General features: G+C 29.3%; 1 protein-coding gene across 2 annotated transcripts in view; it reads left to right on the top strand.

The window, feature by feature from the left end:
• The first annotated feature begins 202 nt into the window (after window positions 1-202).
• The window catches only part of si:dkey-5g14.1 (lysosomal proton-coupled steroid conjugate and bile acid symporter SLC46A3), a 23,630-nt gene continuing 5,193 nt past the window's right edge, over window positions 203-18,639 (top strand). Inside the window, exons 1-3 of one of the 2 annotated variants that reach the window (XM_062046128.1) lie at window positions 203-325; window positions 4,763-5,046; window positions 16,832-17,714. In XM_062046128.1, coding sequence (XP_061902112.1) covers window positions 4,864-5,046; window positions 16,832-17,714 — 1,066 coding nt within the window. In that variant the 5' untranslated portion in view covers window positions 203-325; window positions 4,763-4,863. The remainder of the gene's footprint in view (window positions 326-4,762; window positions 5,047-16,831; window positions 17,715-18,639) is intronic. The other variant, XM_062046129.1, reaches the window with a different exon arrangement.

Below are 18,639 nucleotides of genomic sequence, written 5' to 3'. Positions count from 1 at the left end.
CTGGCGCTAGCGGCGCAATAGCTTCGCCAAACTCAAAAAGTCATAATAACCGTTCTCAAATATACACTTAATGAATCGATTTCGCTTTATGGACGACAGATATACACATAAAACATACTAATAAGTGGAGTTAAATATGGTTTCGTCCGATATTTTTTTTATATAAATGACAGATCACTGTCCAATAGGAGCTGGCTTTGAGAGCCGGTTGACCAATAGGGTTTAGAGGTGGGCGGGACTTGGTCGTTTCACAACACAATGATAAGAGCCGGGACGGGTTAGACCAGCCCGGACTCAAACATGATCATAACATCTGCATAAGACGGTAAGTGTTTTTTTTTTAGTTTTGCTACATTCGCCGATGCACGCTGGGACAAATTAAGATGTCGTTTTATTTGTGTGCCCTATTTGCGTGCGTCTTGCATGGAAAGTTGTGCTCAATGTCAGCTTACTTTGTTTGGGACCGTGTCCTTCAGTGCATTAATGTTCATGAGTTAGTCAAATATCCATCCATTATCTACCGCAGATATCACAAAACAAAAAAAATAGATATAATGTAAACTTGGAATGATCACGAGAAGACCAGCCATGTGTTTTTTAAGGCAATATAATGTATATCCACATCCATACATCCATTTTCTACCGCTTGTCCCAAAGCTATTGAAAATTAAAATTTTTAATTATTTTTAAAAAACTCTGTATTTTTTTCCTCCCTAAAATAAGACTTATATGTTGAACTAGACGCCATCTATTTTTCATGTGTTTTTGAGACAATAGTATGTATATTCACAAATATATTGTAAATAAATAAATTGTAAAATATATATTTTTTAAATTAGTCAAATATTTTTTGCACAAATAAGATTTATAGATGCCGTCTATGTGTCGTGTGTTTTTTTAGACGATATATATATATTTTTTAATGTTTTATTTTAAAATCAGTTAAGAATCGCCATTAATCTGAATATCGATTTTTGTTGTTGTTGTGATAAATTTTTACATTACTTACAATAAAACTGGTTTTGTTAAATGTAATGCTTAAATGGCCAGTTTTGAAAAAAAAAAAAAATGTATATTGGATTTTTTTTTGGTATTGATTAAGAATCGTTACAAATAAGAATCACGATTAATCAGAATATCGATTTTTTTTTAACCCCTAATAAAAAGCTATGATCAATGTTTATATTACTTACAATAAAACTGATTTTGTTTAGTAAAATTCTTAAATGGCCAGTTTGAATTTTTTTTTAAATCCATTAGGAATCGATAAAAATAAAAATCGATTAATCTGAAAATTGATTTTTTTTTTTACCTCCAATAAACAGCTGTGATCAATATTTATATTACTTACGATAAAACTGGTTTTGTTAAATGCAATGACCAGTTTTGAAAAAAAAAAAAAGATTTTTTTTTTTAATTGATTAAAAATCGATACAAATAAGAATTGCGATTAATAAAAACATTTAAAAAAAATGTAACCCCTAAAAAAAAGATGTAATACATTTTTATATTACTTACAACAAAACTGCTTTTGTTTAATACAATTCTTTAATGACTAGTTTGGAAAAAATAAAAAGATTTTTGATTTTAATCTTTTTTAGAATCGATAAAAATCGCGATTAATCTGAAAATCGATTTTTTTTTTTACCCCCAATAAACAGCTCTGTTTAATTTTTATTTTACTTAGTATTTTTTGAGGCAATATAATGTATCTTCACAAATCAATTGAAAATAAAAAAAGGTAAATCAGTAGAATATTTTTCCCCAAAATAAAACTTGTCATGTTTTTGAGACAACATGATGTATATCCACAAACCTATTGAAAATAAAAATGTGTAAATATTTCCAAAAATAAGTTGAATATATTTTCGTTCAACTACACACTATCTATTTGTCGTGTGTTTTTTGAGACGATATATTGTATATCCACAAAGCTATTGAAAATTAAAATTTGTCAATATTTTTCCAAAAATAGTAAAATATTTTTTCCCAAAATAAGACTTCTAGTATGTTCAATGAGACATTTGTGTCATGTGTCTTTGAGAGTATATAATGTGTATTCACTAATCTATTTAAAATTTAAAAAAAAAAATTTATATAGAAAAAAACAGTAAAATATTTTCCCAAAATAGGACTTAAACATTTTCATTTGTAAATATTTTTAAAAAATAAGTAGAATATTTTTTTCCCTAAAATAAGACTTCTAGTATGTTCAATGAGACCACATTTTTGTGTCATGTGTTTTTCAGATGATATAATGTGTATTCACTAATCTATTTGAAAAAAAAAAAAAAAAAAAAAAAAAAATATATATATATATATATATATATATATATATATATATATATATACATATAGAAAAAAACAGTAAAATATTTTCCCAAAATAAGACTTGAAAATTTTAATTTCTAAATATTTTTCAAAAATAAGTACAATATTTTTTCCCCTAAAATAAGACTTCTAGTATGTTCAATGAGACCACATTTTTGTGTCATGTGTTTTTCAGATGATATAATGTGTATTCACTAATCTATTTGAAAAAATAAATAAATATATATATATATATATTTATATATATACACATATAGAAAAAAACAGTAAAATATTTTCCCAAAATAAGACTTGAACATTTTAATTTGTAAATATTTTTCAAAAATAAGTACAATATTTTTTTGCCCAAAATAAGACTTCTAGTATGTTCAATGAGACCACATCTTTATGTCATGTGTTTTTCAGATGATATAATGTGTATTCACTAATCTATTCAAAATGAAAAAAAATATATATATATAGAAAAAAATCAGTCAAATATTTTCCCAAAATAAGACTTGAACATTTAAATTTGTAAATATTTTTCAATAATAAGTAGAATTTCCCCACCCCCAAATAAGACTTTATGTTCAATGAGACCACATGTTTGTGTCATGCGTAGGTGCAGCCATCTTTTTAATGTAACTGCACATTGTCCTTCAAATAAACAAATACAATACAATACAATGCAATGTGTTTTTGAGATTATATATTGTGTATTCACAAAACCATTGAAAATTAAAAAAAATCAGTAAAGTATATATTTTTTAACCAAAATAAGACCTGTAGTACGATCATCTAGACCAGGGGTCACCAACGCGGTGCCTGCGGGCACCAGTTAGCCCGTTAGGACCAGATGAGTAGCCCGCTGGCCTGTTCTAAAAATAGCTCAAATAGCAGCACTTAAAGAGCTGCCTCTATTTTTTAAATTTTATTTATTTACTAGCAAGCTGGTCTCTCTTTGCCTGACATTTTTAATTCTAAGAGAGACAAAACTCAAATAGAATTTGAAAATCCAAGAAAATATTTTAAAGACTTGGTCTTCACTTGTTTAAATAAATTCTTTAATGTTTTACTTTGCTTCTTATAACTTTCAGAAAGACAATTTTAGAGAAAAAATACAACCTTAAAAATGATTTTAGGATTTTTAAACACATATACCTTTTTACCTTTTAAATTCCTTCCTCTTCTTTCCTGACAATTTAAATCAATGTTCAGGTAAATTTATTTTTATTGTGAAGAATAATAAATACATTTTAATTTAATTCTTCATTTTAGCTACTGTTTTTCCCACGAAGAATATTTGTGTAATATTTCTTCAAACTTATTATGATTAAAATTCAAAAAAATTATTCTGGCAAATCTAGAAAATCTGTAGAATCAAATTTAAATCTTATTTCAAAGTCTTTTGAATTTCTTTTAAAATTTTTGTTCTGGAAAATGTAGAAGAAATAATGATTTGTCTTTGTTTGGTCCAATTTGTTATATATTCTAACAAAGTGTAGATTGGATTTTAACCTTTTCAAAACATGTCATGAAAATTCTAAAATTAATCTTAATCAGGAAAAATGACTAATGATGTTCCATAAATTATTTTTTTAATTTTTTCAAAAAAGATTCGAATTAGCTAGTTTTTCTCTTCTTTTTTTCGGTTGAATTTTGAATTTTAAAGAGTCGAAATTTAAGATAAACTATGTTTCAAAATTAATTGTCATTTTTTTTCGTGTGTTCTCCTCTTTTAAACCGATTAATTAAGTGTAAACATCATTAATTATTAATAATAACATAGAGTTAAAGGTAAATTGAGCAAATTGGCTATTTCTGGCAATTTATTGAAGTGTGTATCAAACTGGTAGCCCTTCGCATTAATCACTACCCAAGAAGTAGCTCTTGTTTTCAAAAAGGTTGGTGACCCCTGATCTAGACACCATCTATGTGTCTTGTGTTTTTTGAGATGATATATTGTAAATTCACAAAGGTATTGAGAATAAAATGTCTTAAAATTTTTTTTCAAATCAGCAACATATTTATTTAAAACAGAAAATAAAACATTGGAGGAGAACCAAATAGCATCTATGATTTTGTGTGTTTTTGAGACTTTATTAGGCGTCATCTTAAAGTTACTGAATTCTAACAACGTAAAATATTTCTAAAAAAAATATACAAAACATCATCCAAAATGATAAATGTTGTACTCCTTAAAATTAGACCACCTACATAATATCTGTTTTTATCTTGAAGCCGTATTGGTATAATAATACAGTTATGGTTTATTAAGCATTTCTGATGCTGGTGGTTTCACTTTGTAGACGCTCCCTAAGCACGGCTGCAAAGCTTGTCATCAGAACCATCTTTCATATTCCTGCTCCGGTGTCCAATTGCGTTGAATATCAGCTTGTAGCTGCCTGCCTACGCTACAGTGGTTAGAAAGAAGTCTCATTTCCATTTTCAGTTTTCGCCCCAATAACTTGGAATGTGCCGGACTCGGAAGAAGTCCCTCACCCCTTGACTGTTGTTTTGCATGCTGACATCTTGTTCCGCTGCAGCGTCAGGATGAAGGGTCTTTACCTGGTAGAGCCGGTGGTGGCCCTCTACGCCTTCTCCACCTACCTGTGCTACCCGCTGGTGCAGCAGTACGTGTACAGGCGCCTGTGGGACGACCTGACCAACAGCAGCGACCCCATCACGTCCACGCCGTGCGCCTCCAACAGCAGCAACCAGTCCGTCTACTTTGAGGTGAGTCGGAAATGTGAACTTGGCACAAAAACCACACGGACAAAAATCCAAGTTTGTTCCTCGTGCGTTTGGGCTTTTAGGTGTTTACTCAAACTACTTAGGTAAACATGCACCGACTAACGAGGGCCAACGATTATTGACGTTTACGTAACACCGTCCCTTTTGTCGTCTTTATCAGCTGCATTGCACTCAAAGTAAAAAATAAATATATATATATATGTATGTATATGTATATGTATATGTACTGTATATATGTATATTTATGCATATGTATGTATATGTGTATATATGTATGTATATATGTATATGTATATATATATATATTTATGTGTACATATATCCATCCATCCATTTTCTATATATGTATACATGTGTGTATATGTGTATATAAATATATGTATATATATATATATGTATGTACTTATACATATAAATATGTATGTATATTTGTATGTGTATATATATACATACAATAGTTGAAATAAACAAATGTTTTTCTGCTTGCCATGACCTTCATTACCTTATTTTTATCTTCCATTTACTTTTTTATGTATCTTCTTTTTATCTTTTTTTAACTTCTCTTTACCTTCTTTTTATCTTCTTTTGGCTTCTTTTTACATTTTCTTTACTTTCTTTGACCTATTTTACCTTCTTTAATCATCTTCTTTTACCTTCTATGTACCTTCCATTTATCTTCGTTTAACTTTTATTTACCCTTGACCATATTTGACCATATTTTACCACGTGTTTAACTTTTTATCTCCTTTTACCTCCCATTTATTTTTTTTAACCTCCTTTGAACTTTTATCTACATTTAAACTTTTTTTTATTACTTTATTTGACCTTCTATTTACCGTTTATATTTTTTTTTACTCTCTACTTAACTTGTTTGACCATATTTTACCTTATTTTACCCTTTATTTGCCTTCTGTTTATCTTCTTTTGGCTTCTTTTTACCTTTTATTTATCTTTTCTTATTTTGTATTTACCTTCAATTTGCCCTTTACCTTCTTTTACATTTCATTTACCTTCAATTTGACTTGTTTTACGTTCTTATTTACCTTACAAATACATAATTTTACATTTTGCTTATATTTTACCTTATTTTACCTTCTATGTCCCCTTTACATTCTTTTACCATCTATTTAATTTGTTTTACCTTCTATTTACCTTTGTTTACCTCCTTTTAACCTTTTACTTTTACTTTCTTTTACTTTCTATTTACCCTTTATCTTTTTTCCCTCTGTTCACCTTATACTTACCTTGTTTTACCTTTTATTTATATTTTAACTTTTATTTACCTTATTTTACCTTCTATTCACACCTAAAAAATTTTTTTTACTATTTCTTTACTTTGTTCTACCTTATATTTACCTAGTTTTACCTTTTTATTTGCCTTCGATTCATATTCTTTTGGCTTCTATTTACCTTTTATTTATCTTTTTTTAATCTTCTATTTACCTTCGATTTACCCTTTACCTTATTTTACATTTTATTTACCCTCTATTTACCTTTGTTTACCTTCTTTTAACCTTTTACTTTTACTTTCTTTTACCTTCTATTTACCCTTTATCTTTTTTCCCTCTGTTCACCTTATACTTACCTTGTTTTACCTTTTTATTTATATTTTAACTTTTATTTACCTTATTTTACCTTCTATTCACCCTTAAAATTTTTTTTTTTACTATTTCTTTACTTTGTTTTACCTTATATTTACCTAGTTTTACCTTTTTATTTGCCTTCGATTCATATTCTTTTGGCTTCTATTTACCTTCTATTTATCTTTTTTTAAATATTTTATTTACCTTTGATTTACCCTTTACCTTCTTTTACATTTTATTTACCCTCTAGTAACCTTGTTTTACTTTGTTTTTACATTTTGGCTTGTATTTACTCTTAAAATTTTTTAACTATCAATTGTGCTTGTTTTACCTTATATTTACCTTCTTTTACCTTTTATTTGCCTTCTATTTATCTTCTTTTTGCTTCTATTCACCTTTTATTTATCTTCTCTCATCTTTTATTTACTTTCGATTTACCCTTTACCTTTTTTTTAAATTTATTTTTACTGTCTATTTAACCTGTTCCACCTTCTTTTACCTTTCATTTACGTTATTTTACCTTCTATTTCTTACATTCTTTGACCATCTATTTAACTTTTTTTTTTTTACCTTTGTTTACCTTCTATATAAGAAGGTAAACAAACCTACCTGTTATCACCATATCTACCTGTTATTGTCTTCTTTTCCCTCATTTCACCTTCTACTTACCTCATTTGACCTTTTATTTACATTTGACCTTTTATTTACCCTTTACATTTTTTTTACCATCTATTTAACTTGTTTTACCTTTGTTTATCTTCTTTTAACCTATTACCTTTACATTATTTTACCTTCTATTTAACTGAACTTTAATGCGATGGGGACATTTTAACATTTGTTTCAGTTAGACTCTTTAAAGGAATAATCAAAGAAACAAAATATAAATGGAATCATAAAAATAAATCAATGTAATGATGTGGCGGCCCGACTGCAGATCAAACATGCAACTTATTGTCAGGCCACATTAAACAAAGCCAGGGATCGTGTGAAAATGTCAATCATCTTGTTTGCCTCAGTAAGCGCTATAGGATCAATAATTGTCAATCAATAATAACTCCAAAAGGGCAGTCCAATAATTATCAAAAGGTCAACTACTGTATCTGTCTAAGTGCCCTTTGGCACGTTAACCATAAAAGAGGTATCTGTTTTTTTTCCAACGTTGCCAGGTGTTCACTTTTGCTCCGATCTGATCATGAAGCAAGGCTGCGAGAGGCCTTGTCTTGTCGCCTTTGGCCATTAAGTAGCGTTATCACTGGAGGATGAGGCGAAACATGTTACACACCGGGATCAAATCGGGAGCCGGCATGCTAATATCTAAGCTAACCGCTAAGTTAGCTTGAAACGACAGAGGAAATAAAATGCTTGGTGAAGTTTAGGAAGTGTAGATGGAAGCACGTTACAGCAGGAAGTAAGCAGGTAATAACAGGAAGTGGACAAGTAGATTAATAAGAGTTAGAGAGAGGATAATATAAGGCTGGGCGATAAAATGATATCATCATATATCGCGATAGACAATTGGTATCATTAAAGAATGTGGTTGATAAAACGTTCAATAACTGGGAAGAAAGCGGAAATGGCCTGTAAATGATGCAAGACAAGAGCGCTAATACCACACCACCTTAGCCGCGCTCGCCCTTTAGAGCACAGCTGTAACTTCCTGCCACTAAACCGGCAGAAAAAAAGTTCTTCTCAGGTTTCTCTATGTTTACATTTTCACACTTGGCACTATTTTCTTACACTTTATGAAGCATTTCCTACATATTTCTTATTTTTGTACCTTCATTTTAAGAGACTATTTTTATGTGTGGCGAGACAGGATGTATTAAAAAAAATAAATACAAATTTTAGATTTTTTTGAATTGATTTTTTGGATCCAGCACCCCCTGCGACACCGAAAGGGACAAGCGGTAGAAAATGTATGGATTAAGAATTTTTACAAATAAGAATCGCGATTAATCTGAAAATCGATTTTTATATTGACACTCCTAATAAACAGCTGTGGTCATTTTATATATTAGTTAAAATAAAACACGTTTTTTTTAATACAATTCTTAAATGGACAGTTTGAAAATAAAAATAAAAAAACGATTTTTGAATTTTTAATCGATGAAGAATAGATAAAAATAAGGATCGCAATTCAGCTGAAAATCAATTTTTTGTCACCCCTAATAAACAGCTGTGATCAATTTCTGTATTACTTAAAATATAACTGTTTTTGTTTAATAAAATGCCTCAATGGCCAGTTTGGAAAAAAATAAATAAATAGATTTTTGGTTCCTCAATTAATTAAGAATCGATAAAAAAAGAATCGCGATTAATCTGAAAATCTTTTTTTTTTATTACCCATAATAAGCAGTTTTTATATTACTTACATTTAAACTAGTTTTGTTAAATACAATGCTTGAATGGCCAGTTCGTTAAAAAAAAAAAGAAAAAAAAGACTTGATTTTTTTTTTAATCGATTAAGAATTATTACAAATAAGAATCACGATTGATGTGAAAATTGAAAAAAAAAATTGACACCCCTAAAGAACAGCTGTGGTCAAAATATATATTACTTAAAATAAAACAAGTTCTATTTTAACATTTAAAAAACAGAAAAAATCGATTTAGATTTTTTTTTTTTATATCAATTTAGAATTGTTACAAATAAGAATCGCGATTGATCTGAAAATCGATTTTTTTTTTTACACACCTTGATGAACAGCTGTGGTCAAAATATATATTACTTAAAATAAAATAAGTTTTATTTGAACATTTAAAAAACATTAAAAATCGATTTTTGATTTTTTAAATCAATTTAGAATTGTTACAAATAAGGATCACGATTAATCTGAAAATTTAATTTTTTTGACAACCCTTGTAAACAGGTCTGTATATTACTTTAAAAAAAATGGTTTTGTTTAATAAAATGTCAGTGTGAAAAAAAAAAAAAAAAAATTTAGATTTTTTTGAGTCGATCGTTACAATTAAGGATCGCGATTAATCTGAAAATGTTAGTTTTTTTTGACACCCCTAATAAACAGCTGTGATCAATTTCTTTATCACTTAAAACAAAACTGGTTTTGTTCAATAAAAACCTTAAATGGCCAGTTTGTAAAAAATTAGATTTTTCTTTTTTTTTTAATTGATTAAGAATTGTTACAAATAATAATTGCGATTAATCGGAAAGTAAACATTTTTTCACACCCCTTATAAACAGCTGTGATCAATTTCTGTATTACCTAAAAATACAAATTGTTTTGTTTAATAAAATGCTTAAATGACCAGTTTAAAAAATAGTTTTTTGAATTTTTTTTAATCGATTAAGAATCGTTACAAATAAGGATCGCGATTAATCTGAAAATCACATTTTTTGACACCCCTGATAAACAGCTGTGGTCAATTTATACATTACTTAAAATAAAAAAAGTTTTGTTTAATAAAATTCTGAATTTGCCAGTTTGAAAAAAAAACATTAAAAATAAGTTTTAGATTTTTTTTAATCGATCGTTACAAATAATGACCGTGATTAATCTGAAAATCGATTTTTTTGACACCCCTAATAAACAGCTGTGATCAATATCTATATTACTTAAAATAAAACTGGTTTCGTTCAATTAAATGCTTAAATGGCCAGTTTGTAAAAAATTTGATGTTGAATTTTTTTTTTACGATTAAGAATCGTTACAAATAGTAATCGCGATTAACCTGAAAGTCGATGTGTTTGACACCCCTAATAAACAGCTGCGATCATTTTTAATTAAAATACAAATGGTTTTGTTTAATTACATGCTTAAATGTCAAGTTTGGAAAAAAATATTTTTTTATTCCAATTTAGATTTTTTTAATCGATTTAGAATCGTCGCAAATAAGAATTGCGATTAATCTGAAAGGTGATTTTTTTTACACTCCTTATAAACAGCTGCGATTAATTTCTATATTACTTCAAATAAAAATGGTTTTGTTAAAAAAAAAAAATTGCTTAAATGGCCAGTTTGAAAGATAAAAAACTACAAAAATCGATTTTTGATTTTTTTTTAAATTGGTTAAGAATCGTTACAAATAAGGATAGCGATTAATCGGAAAATCGATTTAAAATATATATCTTTTTGATACCCTTAATAAACAGCTGTGATCAATTTCTAAAATACTTAAAATAAAACAGGTTTTGTTTAATAAAATACTTAAATGGCCAATTTGAAAAATAAAAAAATAGATTTTTGATTTTTTTTTAATCGGTTAAGAATTGTTACAAATAAGGATCGCGACTAATCGGAAAATCGATTTTTTGATTTGTTTTTTTGATACCCTTTATAAACAGCTGTGATGAATTTCTGCAATACTTAAAATAAAACAGGTTTTGTTTAATAAAATGCTTAAATGGGCGGTTTGAAAAATAAAAAAAATCGATTTTTGTTAATCAGTTAAGAATCGTTACAAATAAGGATCGCGATTAATCGTAAAATCGATTTAAATGGTTTCTTTTGATACCCTTAGTAAACAGTTGTGATCAATTTCTACAATACTTAAAATAAAACAGGTTTTGTTTAATAAAATGCTTAAATGGCCAGTTTGAAAAATTAAAAAATATGATTGTAGCTGAGATAGGCTCCAGCGCCCCCCGCGACCTCGAAGGGAATAAGCGGTAGAAAATGGATGGATGGATGGATCTTTGTTTTTTTTTAATCGGTTAAGAATCGTTACAAATAAGGATCGCGATTAATCGGACAATCGATTTTTTTTTTTTTTGATACCCTTAATAAACAGCTGTGATCAATTTCTACAATACTTAAAATAAAACCCTTTTTGTTTAATAAAATGCTTAAATGGCCAGTTTGAAAAATAAAAAAATAAAAACATCGATTTTTTATTTTTTAAAATCGGTTAAGAATCATTACAAATAAGGATCGCGATTAATCGGAAAATTTATTTAAAAAAGTTTTTTTTGATACCCTTAATAAACATCTGTGATCAATTTCTACAATACTTAAAATAAAACAGGTTTTGTTTAATAAAATGCTTAAATGGCCAGTTTGAAAAATAAAAAAATCGATTTTTTTTTTAATCGGTTAAAAATCGTTACAAATAAGGATCGCGATTAATCGGAAAATCGATTTTTAAATTTGTTTTTTTTGATACCCTTTATAAACAGCTGTGATGAATTTCTGCAATACTTAAAATAAAACAGGTTTTGTTTAATAAAATGCTTAAATGGGCAGTTTGAAAAATAAAAAAATCCATTTTTGATTTTTTTTAAATCGGTTAAGAATTGTTACAAATAAGGATCGCGATTAATCGGAAAATCGATTAAATTAGTTTTTTTGATACCATTAATAAACAGCTGTGATCAATTTCTACAATACTTAAAATAAAACAAGTTTTGTTTAATAAAATGCTTAAATGGGCAGTTTGAAAAATAAAAAAATCGATTTTTGATTTATTTTAATCGGTTAAGAATAGCTACAAATAAGGATCGCGATTAATCGGAAAATCGATTTAAATTTATTTTTTTTGATACCCTTTATAAACAGCTGTGATCAATTTCTACAATACTTAAAATAAAACAGGTTTTGTTTAATAAAATGCTTAAATGGGCAGTTTGAAAAATAAAAAAATCGATTTTTGATTTTTTTTAATCGGTTAAGAATCACTATTAATCGGAAAATCTATATATATATATATATATATATATATATATATATATATATATATATATATATATATATATATATATATATATATATATATATATATATATATATATATATATATATATATATATATATTTTTTCTTCTTTTTGATACCCTTAATAAACAGCTGTGATGAATTTCTACAATACTTAAAATAAAACAGGTTTTGTTTAATAAAATGCTTAAATGGCCAGTTTGAAAAATAAAAAAATCGATTTTTGATTTTTTTTAATTGGTTAAGAATCGTTACAAATAAGGATCGCGACTAATTGGAAAATCGATTTAAACAAATTTTTTTTGATACCCTTTATAAACAGCTGTGATCAATTTCTACAATACTTAAAATAAAACAGGTTTTGTTTAATAAAATGCTTAAATGGGCAGTTTGAAAAATAATAAAATTGATTTTTGATTTTTTTTTAATCGGTTAAAAATCGTTACAAATAAGGATCGCGATTAATCGGAAAATCAATGTTTACTTTTTTTTTTTGATACCCTTAATAAACAGCTGTGATCAATTTCTACAATACTTAAAATAAAAGAGGTTTTGTTTAATAAAATACTTAAATGGCCAGTTTGAAAAATAAAAAAATAGATTTTTGATTTTTTTTAATCGGTTAAGAATCGTTACAAATAAGGATTGCGATTAATCGGAAAATCTTTTTATTTTTATTTTTTTTTGATACCCTTAATAAACAGCTGTGATCAATTTCTACAAAACTTAAAATAAAACAGGTTTTGTTTAATAAAATGCTTAAATGAGCAGTTTGAAAAATAAAAAAATCGATTTTTTATTTTTTTTAATCGGTTAAAATCGTAACAAATAAGGATCGCGATTAATCGGAAAATCGATTTAAAATTATTTTTTAAAAACCCTTAATAAACAGCTGTGATGAATTTCTACAATACTTAAAATAAAATAGGTTTTGTTTAATAAAATGCTTAAATGGCCAGTTTGAAAAATAAAAAAATCGATTTTTTTTTAATCGGTTAAAAATCATTACAAATAAGGATCGCGAATAATCGGAAAATCGAATTTTTAATATATTTTTTTTATACCCTTAATAAACAGCTGTGATGAATTTCTACAAAACTTAAAATACAACAGGTTTTGTTTAATAAAACGCTTAAATGGCCAGTTTGAAAAATAAAAAAATCAATTTTTGATTTTTTTTAATCGGTTAAAAATCGTTACAAATAAGGATCGCGATTAATCGGAAAATCAATGTTTACATTTTTTTTTTGATACCGTTAATAAACAGCTGTGATCAATTTCTACAATACTTAAAATAAAACAGATTTTCTTTAATAAAATGCTTAAATGGCCAGTTTGAAAAATAAAAAAATAGATTTTTGATTTTTTTTAATCGGTTAAGAATCGTTACAAATAAGGATTGCGATTAATCGGAAAATCCAATTTTTTTTTTTTTTTGATACCCTTAATAAACAGCTGTGATCAATTTCTACAAAACTTAAAATAAAACAGGTTTTGTTTAATAAAATGCTTAAATGGGCAGTTTGAAAAATAAAAAAATAGATTTTTGATTTTTTTTAATCGGTTAAGAATAGCTACAAATAAAGATCGCGATTAATCGGAAAATCTATTTTTTTTTTTTTTTTTTTTTTTTAATACCCGCTGTGATCAATTTCTACAAAACTTAAAATAAAACAGGTTTTGTTTGATAAAATGCTTAAATGGGCAGTTTGAAAAATAAAAATATACAAAAATCGATTTTTGATTTTTGTTTATCGGTTAAGAATCGTTACAAATAAGGATCGCGATTAATCGGAAAATCTATTTAAAATTTTTTTTTTGATACCCTTAATAAACAGCTGTGATCAATTTCTACAATACTTCAAATAAAACAGGTTTTGTTTCATAAAATGCTTAAATGGGCAGTTTGAAAAATAAAAAAATAGATTTTTGATTTTTTTTTAATCGGTTAAGAATTGTTACAAATAAGGATCACGATTAATCGGAAAATCGATTACATTTTTTTTGGGATACCCTTAATAAACAGCTGTGATCAATTTCTACAATACTTAAAATAAAACAGGTTTTGTTTAATAAAATGCTTAAATGGCCAGTTTGAAAAATAAAAAAATTGATTTGTGATTTTTTTAAATTGGTTAAGAATCGTTACAAATAAGGATCGCGACTAATTGGAAAATCGATTTAAACAATTTTTTTTTGATACCCTTAATAAACAGCTGTGATCAATTTCTACAATACTTAAAATAAAACAGGTTTTGTTTAATAAAATGCTTAAATGGGCAGTTTGAAAAATAATAAAATTGATTTTTGATTTTTTTTTAATCGGTTAAAAATCGTTACAAATAAGGATCGCGATTAATCGGAAAATCAATGTTACATTTTTGTTTTTGATACCCTTAATAAACAGCTGTGATCAATTTCTACAATACTTAAAATAAAACAGGTTTTGTTTGATAAAATGCTTAAATGGCCAGTTTGAAAAATAAAAAAATAGATTTTTGATTTTTTTTAATCGGTTAAGAATCGTTACAAATAAGGATCGCGATTAATCGGAAAATCGATTTAAATTTTTTTGTTGTTGATACCCTTAATAAACAGCTGTGATGAATTTCTACAATACTTAAAATAAAACAGGTTTTGTTTAATAAAATGCTTAAATGGCCAGTTTGAAAAATAAAAAAATAGATTTTTGATTTTTTTTAATCGGTTAAGAATCGTTACAAATAAGGATCGCGATTAATCGGAAAATCTATTTTTTACATTTTTTTTTGATACCCTTAATATACAGCTGTGATACATTTCTACAATACTTAAAATAAAACAAGTTTTGTTTAATAAAATGCTTAAATGGGCAGTTTGAAAAATAAAAAAATAGATTTTTGATTTTTTTTAATCGGTTAAGAATTGTTACAAATAAGGATCGCGATTAATCGGAAAATCGATTTTTTTTTTTTTTGGATACCCTTAATAAACAGCTGTGATCAATTTCTACAAAACTTAAAATAAAACAGGTTTTGTTTGATAAAATGCTTAAATGGGCAGTTTGAAAAATAAAAATATACAAAAATCGATTTTTGATTTTTGTTAATCGGTTAAGAATCGTTACAAATAAGGATCGCGATTAATCGGAAAATCTATTTTTTAATTTATTTTTTGATACCCTTAATAAACAGCTGTGATGAATTTCTACAAAACTTAAAATAAAACAGGTTTTGTTTAATAAAACGCTTAAATGGGCAGTTTGAAAAATAAAAAAATCGATTTTTGATTTTTTTTAATCGGTTAAAATCGTAACAAATAAGGATCGCGATTAATCGGAAAATCGTTTTAAAATTATTTTTTTAAAACCCTTAATAAACAGCTGTGATGAATTTCTACAATACTTAAAATAAAACAGGTTTTGTTTAATAAAATGCTTAAATGGCCAGTTTGAAAAATAAAAAAATCGATTTTTTTTAAAAAATCGGTTAAAAATCATTACAAATAAGGATCGCGATTAATCGGAAAATCGATGTTTTAATTTTTTTTTTATACCCTTAATAAACAGCTGTGATGAATTTCTACAAAACTTAAAATACAACAGGTTTTGTTTAATAAAACGCTTAAATGGGCAGTTTGAAAAATAAAAAAATCGATTTTTGATTTTTTTTAATCGGTTAAAATCGTAACAAATAAGGATCGCGATTAATCGGAAAATCGATTTTTCAATTTGTTTTTTTATACCCTTAATAAACAGCTGTGATCAATTTCTACAATACTTAAAATAAAATAGGTTTTGTTTAATAAAATGCTTAAATGGCCAGTTTGAAAAATAAAAAAATAGATTTTTGATTTTTTTTAATCGGTTAAGAATCGTTACAAATAAGATCGCGATTAATCGGAAAATCGATTTTTTAATATTTTTTTTTTATACCCTTAATAAACAGCTGTGATGAATTTCTACAATACTTAAAATAAAACAGGTTTTGTTTAATAAAATGCTTAAATGGCCAGTTTGAAAAATAAAAAAATCGATTTAAAAAAAAAAAAAATCGGTTAAAAATCATTACAAATAAGGATCGTGATTAATCGGGAAATCGATTTTATTTTATTTTATTTTTAATACCCTTAATAAACAGCTGTGATGAATTTCTACAAAACTTAAAATAAAACAGGTTTTGTTTAATAAAACGCTTAAATGGGCAGTTTGAAAAATAAAAGAATCGATTTTTGATTTTTTTTAATCGGTTAAAATCGTAACAAATAAGGATCGCGATTAATCGGAAAATCGATTTTAATTTTTTTTTTAAAAACCCTTAATAAACAGCTGTGATCAATTTCTACAATACTTCAAATAAAACAGGTTTTGTTTCATAAAATGCTTAAATGGGCAGTTTGAGAGAAAAAAACAGTCGATATTTGATTGTTTTGAGTTTTAAACCATTAAGGATCGCGATTAATCTGCAAAATCGATTTATTTTGACTCTGCACGCGTCCTGACATCAATGTGGCCCCTCCCCCCACCTTGCGTGGACAGGAAGTGCAGCGGCGGTCCTCGCTCTTCTCGCTGTACACGGAGCTGCTGTCGGCCGTGCCCTCCCTGGCGGTCACGCTGGCGGTGGTTGCCTACAGCGACCGCGGCGGGCGCAAGGTGGCCATCGTGCTGCCGCTGGCGGGCACGCTGGCGTTCACGCTGGTGCTGCTGTGCGTCTCCTACTTCCGGCTGAACGTCTACATCCTGGTGGGCGCCACGCTGCTGCCGGCGCTGTGCGGCGGCCTGGGCACCTTCCTGGGCGGCTGCTTCGCCTACGTGGCCGACGTGAGCGCCGACGGCCGGGGGAAGACGCTGCGCATGGCCGGGCTGGACATGATGAGCGGCCTGCTGTCGGGCGTGGCCGCCTTGTCCACCGGCTACTTCCTGCGGGCGGCCGGCTTCAACTGGCCCTTCTTGGCCTCCGCCGCGTGCCAGGCGCTCGTGCTGCTGTACGCCGTGTTCGTCCTGGAGGAGACCGTCAAGCGGCCGCCCGCCGACGCCGCCCATCCGGACGAGCCGCGGCGTCCCTCGGCCTTGCAGCAGATGTTCTACGGGGTCTACCGGATGTTTTCCAGGGCCGGCCGCGAGCGCAGGACGGTGCTGGTGCTCCTCATGTTGATCTTCAACAGCTTCTCCTTCGCCTACTTCGGCGGCGCCTCCCTCTTCGTGCTCTACGAGCTCAACGAGCCGCTGTGCTGGAGCGAGATCCTGATCGGCTACGGCACGGCCGTGTCCACCTCCGTCTTCCTGTCCAGCTTCGCCGGCGTGGCGGCGTTCACGTACTGCGGCGCGCCCGCGCTGCTGATGGTGCTGATGGGCGTCCTGTCGGTGGCCACGGGCATGGTCGTCATGGCGTTCTCCAAAAGCACGATGATGATTTTTCTGGGTGAGGACACACCTCGGCCACTTCATTAGGGACACACGGTATTTCCTTCAAACTACAAACGTAAACGTTGGACTGGAATGCACCGTAAACATGAACATTTACAGTAATGCACTGTAAACATGAACATTTACAGTAATGCACTGTGAACATGACCATTTACAGTAATGCACTGTAAACATGACCACTTACAATAATGCATTACTGTAAATGGTCATGTTTACGGTGCATTACTGTAAATGGTCATGTTCACAGTGCGTTACTGTAAATGGTCGTGTTTACAGTGCATTACTGTAAATGGTCATGTTTACGGTGCATTACTGTAAATGGTCATGTTCACAGTGCGTTACTGTAAATGGTCGTGTTTACAGTGCATTACTGTAAATGGTCATGTTTACGGTGCATTACTGTAAATGGTCATGTTCACAGTGCGTTACTGTAAATGGTCGTGTTTACAGTGCATTACTGTAAATGGTCATGTTTACGGTGCCTTACTGTAAATGGTCATGTTTACGGTGCATTACTGTAAATGGTCATGTTTACAGTGCATTACTGTAAATGGTCATGTTTACGGTGCCTTACTGTAAATGGTCATGTTTACGGTGCCTTACTGTAAATGGTCATGTTTATGGTGCATTACTGTAAATGGTCATGTTTACAGTGCATTACTGTAAATGGTCATGTTTACAGTGCATTACTGTAAATGGTCATGTTTACGGTGCATTACTGTAAATGGTCATGTTTACATTGCCTTACTGTAAATGGTCATGTTTACAGTGCATTACTGTAAATGGTCATGTTTACGGTGCCTTACTGTAAATGGTCATGTTTACGGTGCCTTACTGTAAATGGTCATGTTTACGGTGCATTACTGTAAATGGTCATGTTTACAGTGCGTTACTGTAAATGGTCATGTTTACAGTGCATT

The sequence above is a fragment of the Entelurus aequoreus genome, linkage group LG05, assembly GCF_033978785.1.
Source record: "Entelurus aequoreus isolate RoL-2023_Sb linkage group LG05, RoL_Eaeq_v1.1, whole genome shotgun sequence".
Classification (NCBI taxonomy): Eukaryota; Metazoa; Chordata; class Actinopteri; order Syngnathiformes; family Syngnathidae; genus Entelurus; species Entelurus aequoreus.
Note: the sequence above shows the minus strand (reverse complement) of the source record. Positions and strands in the feature narration are given on the sequence as shown.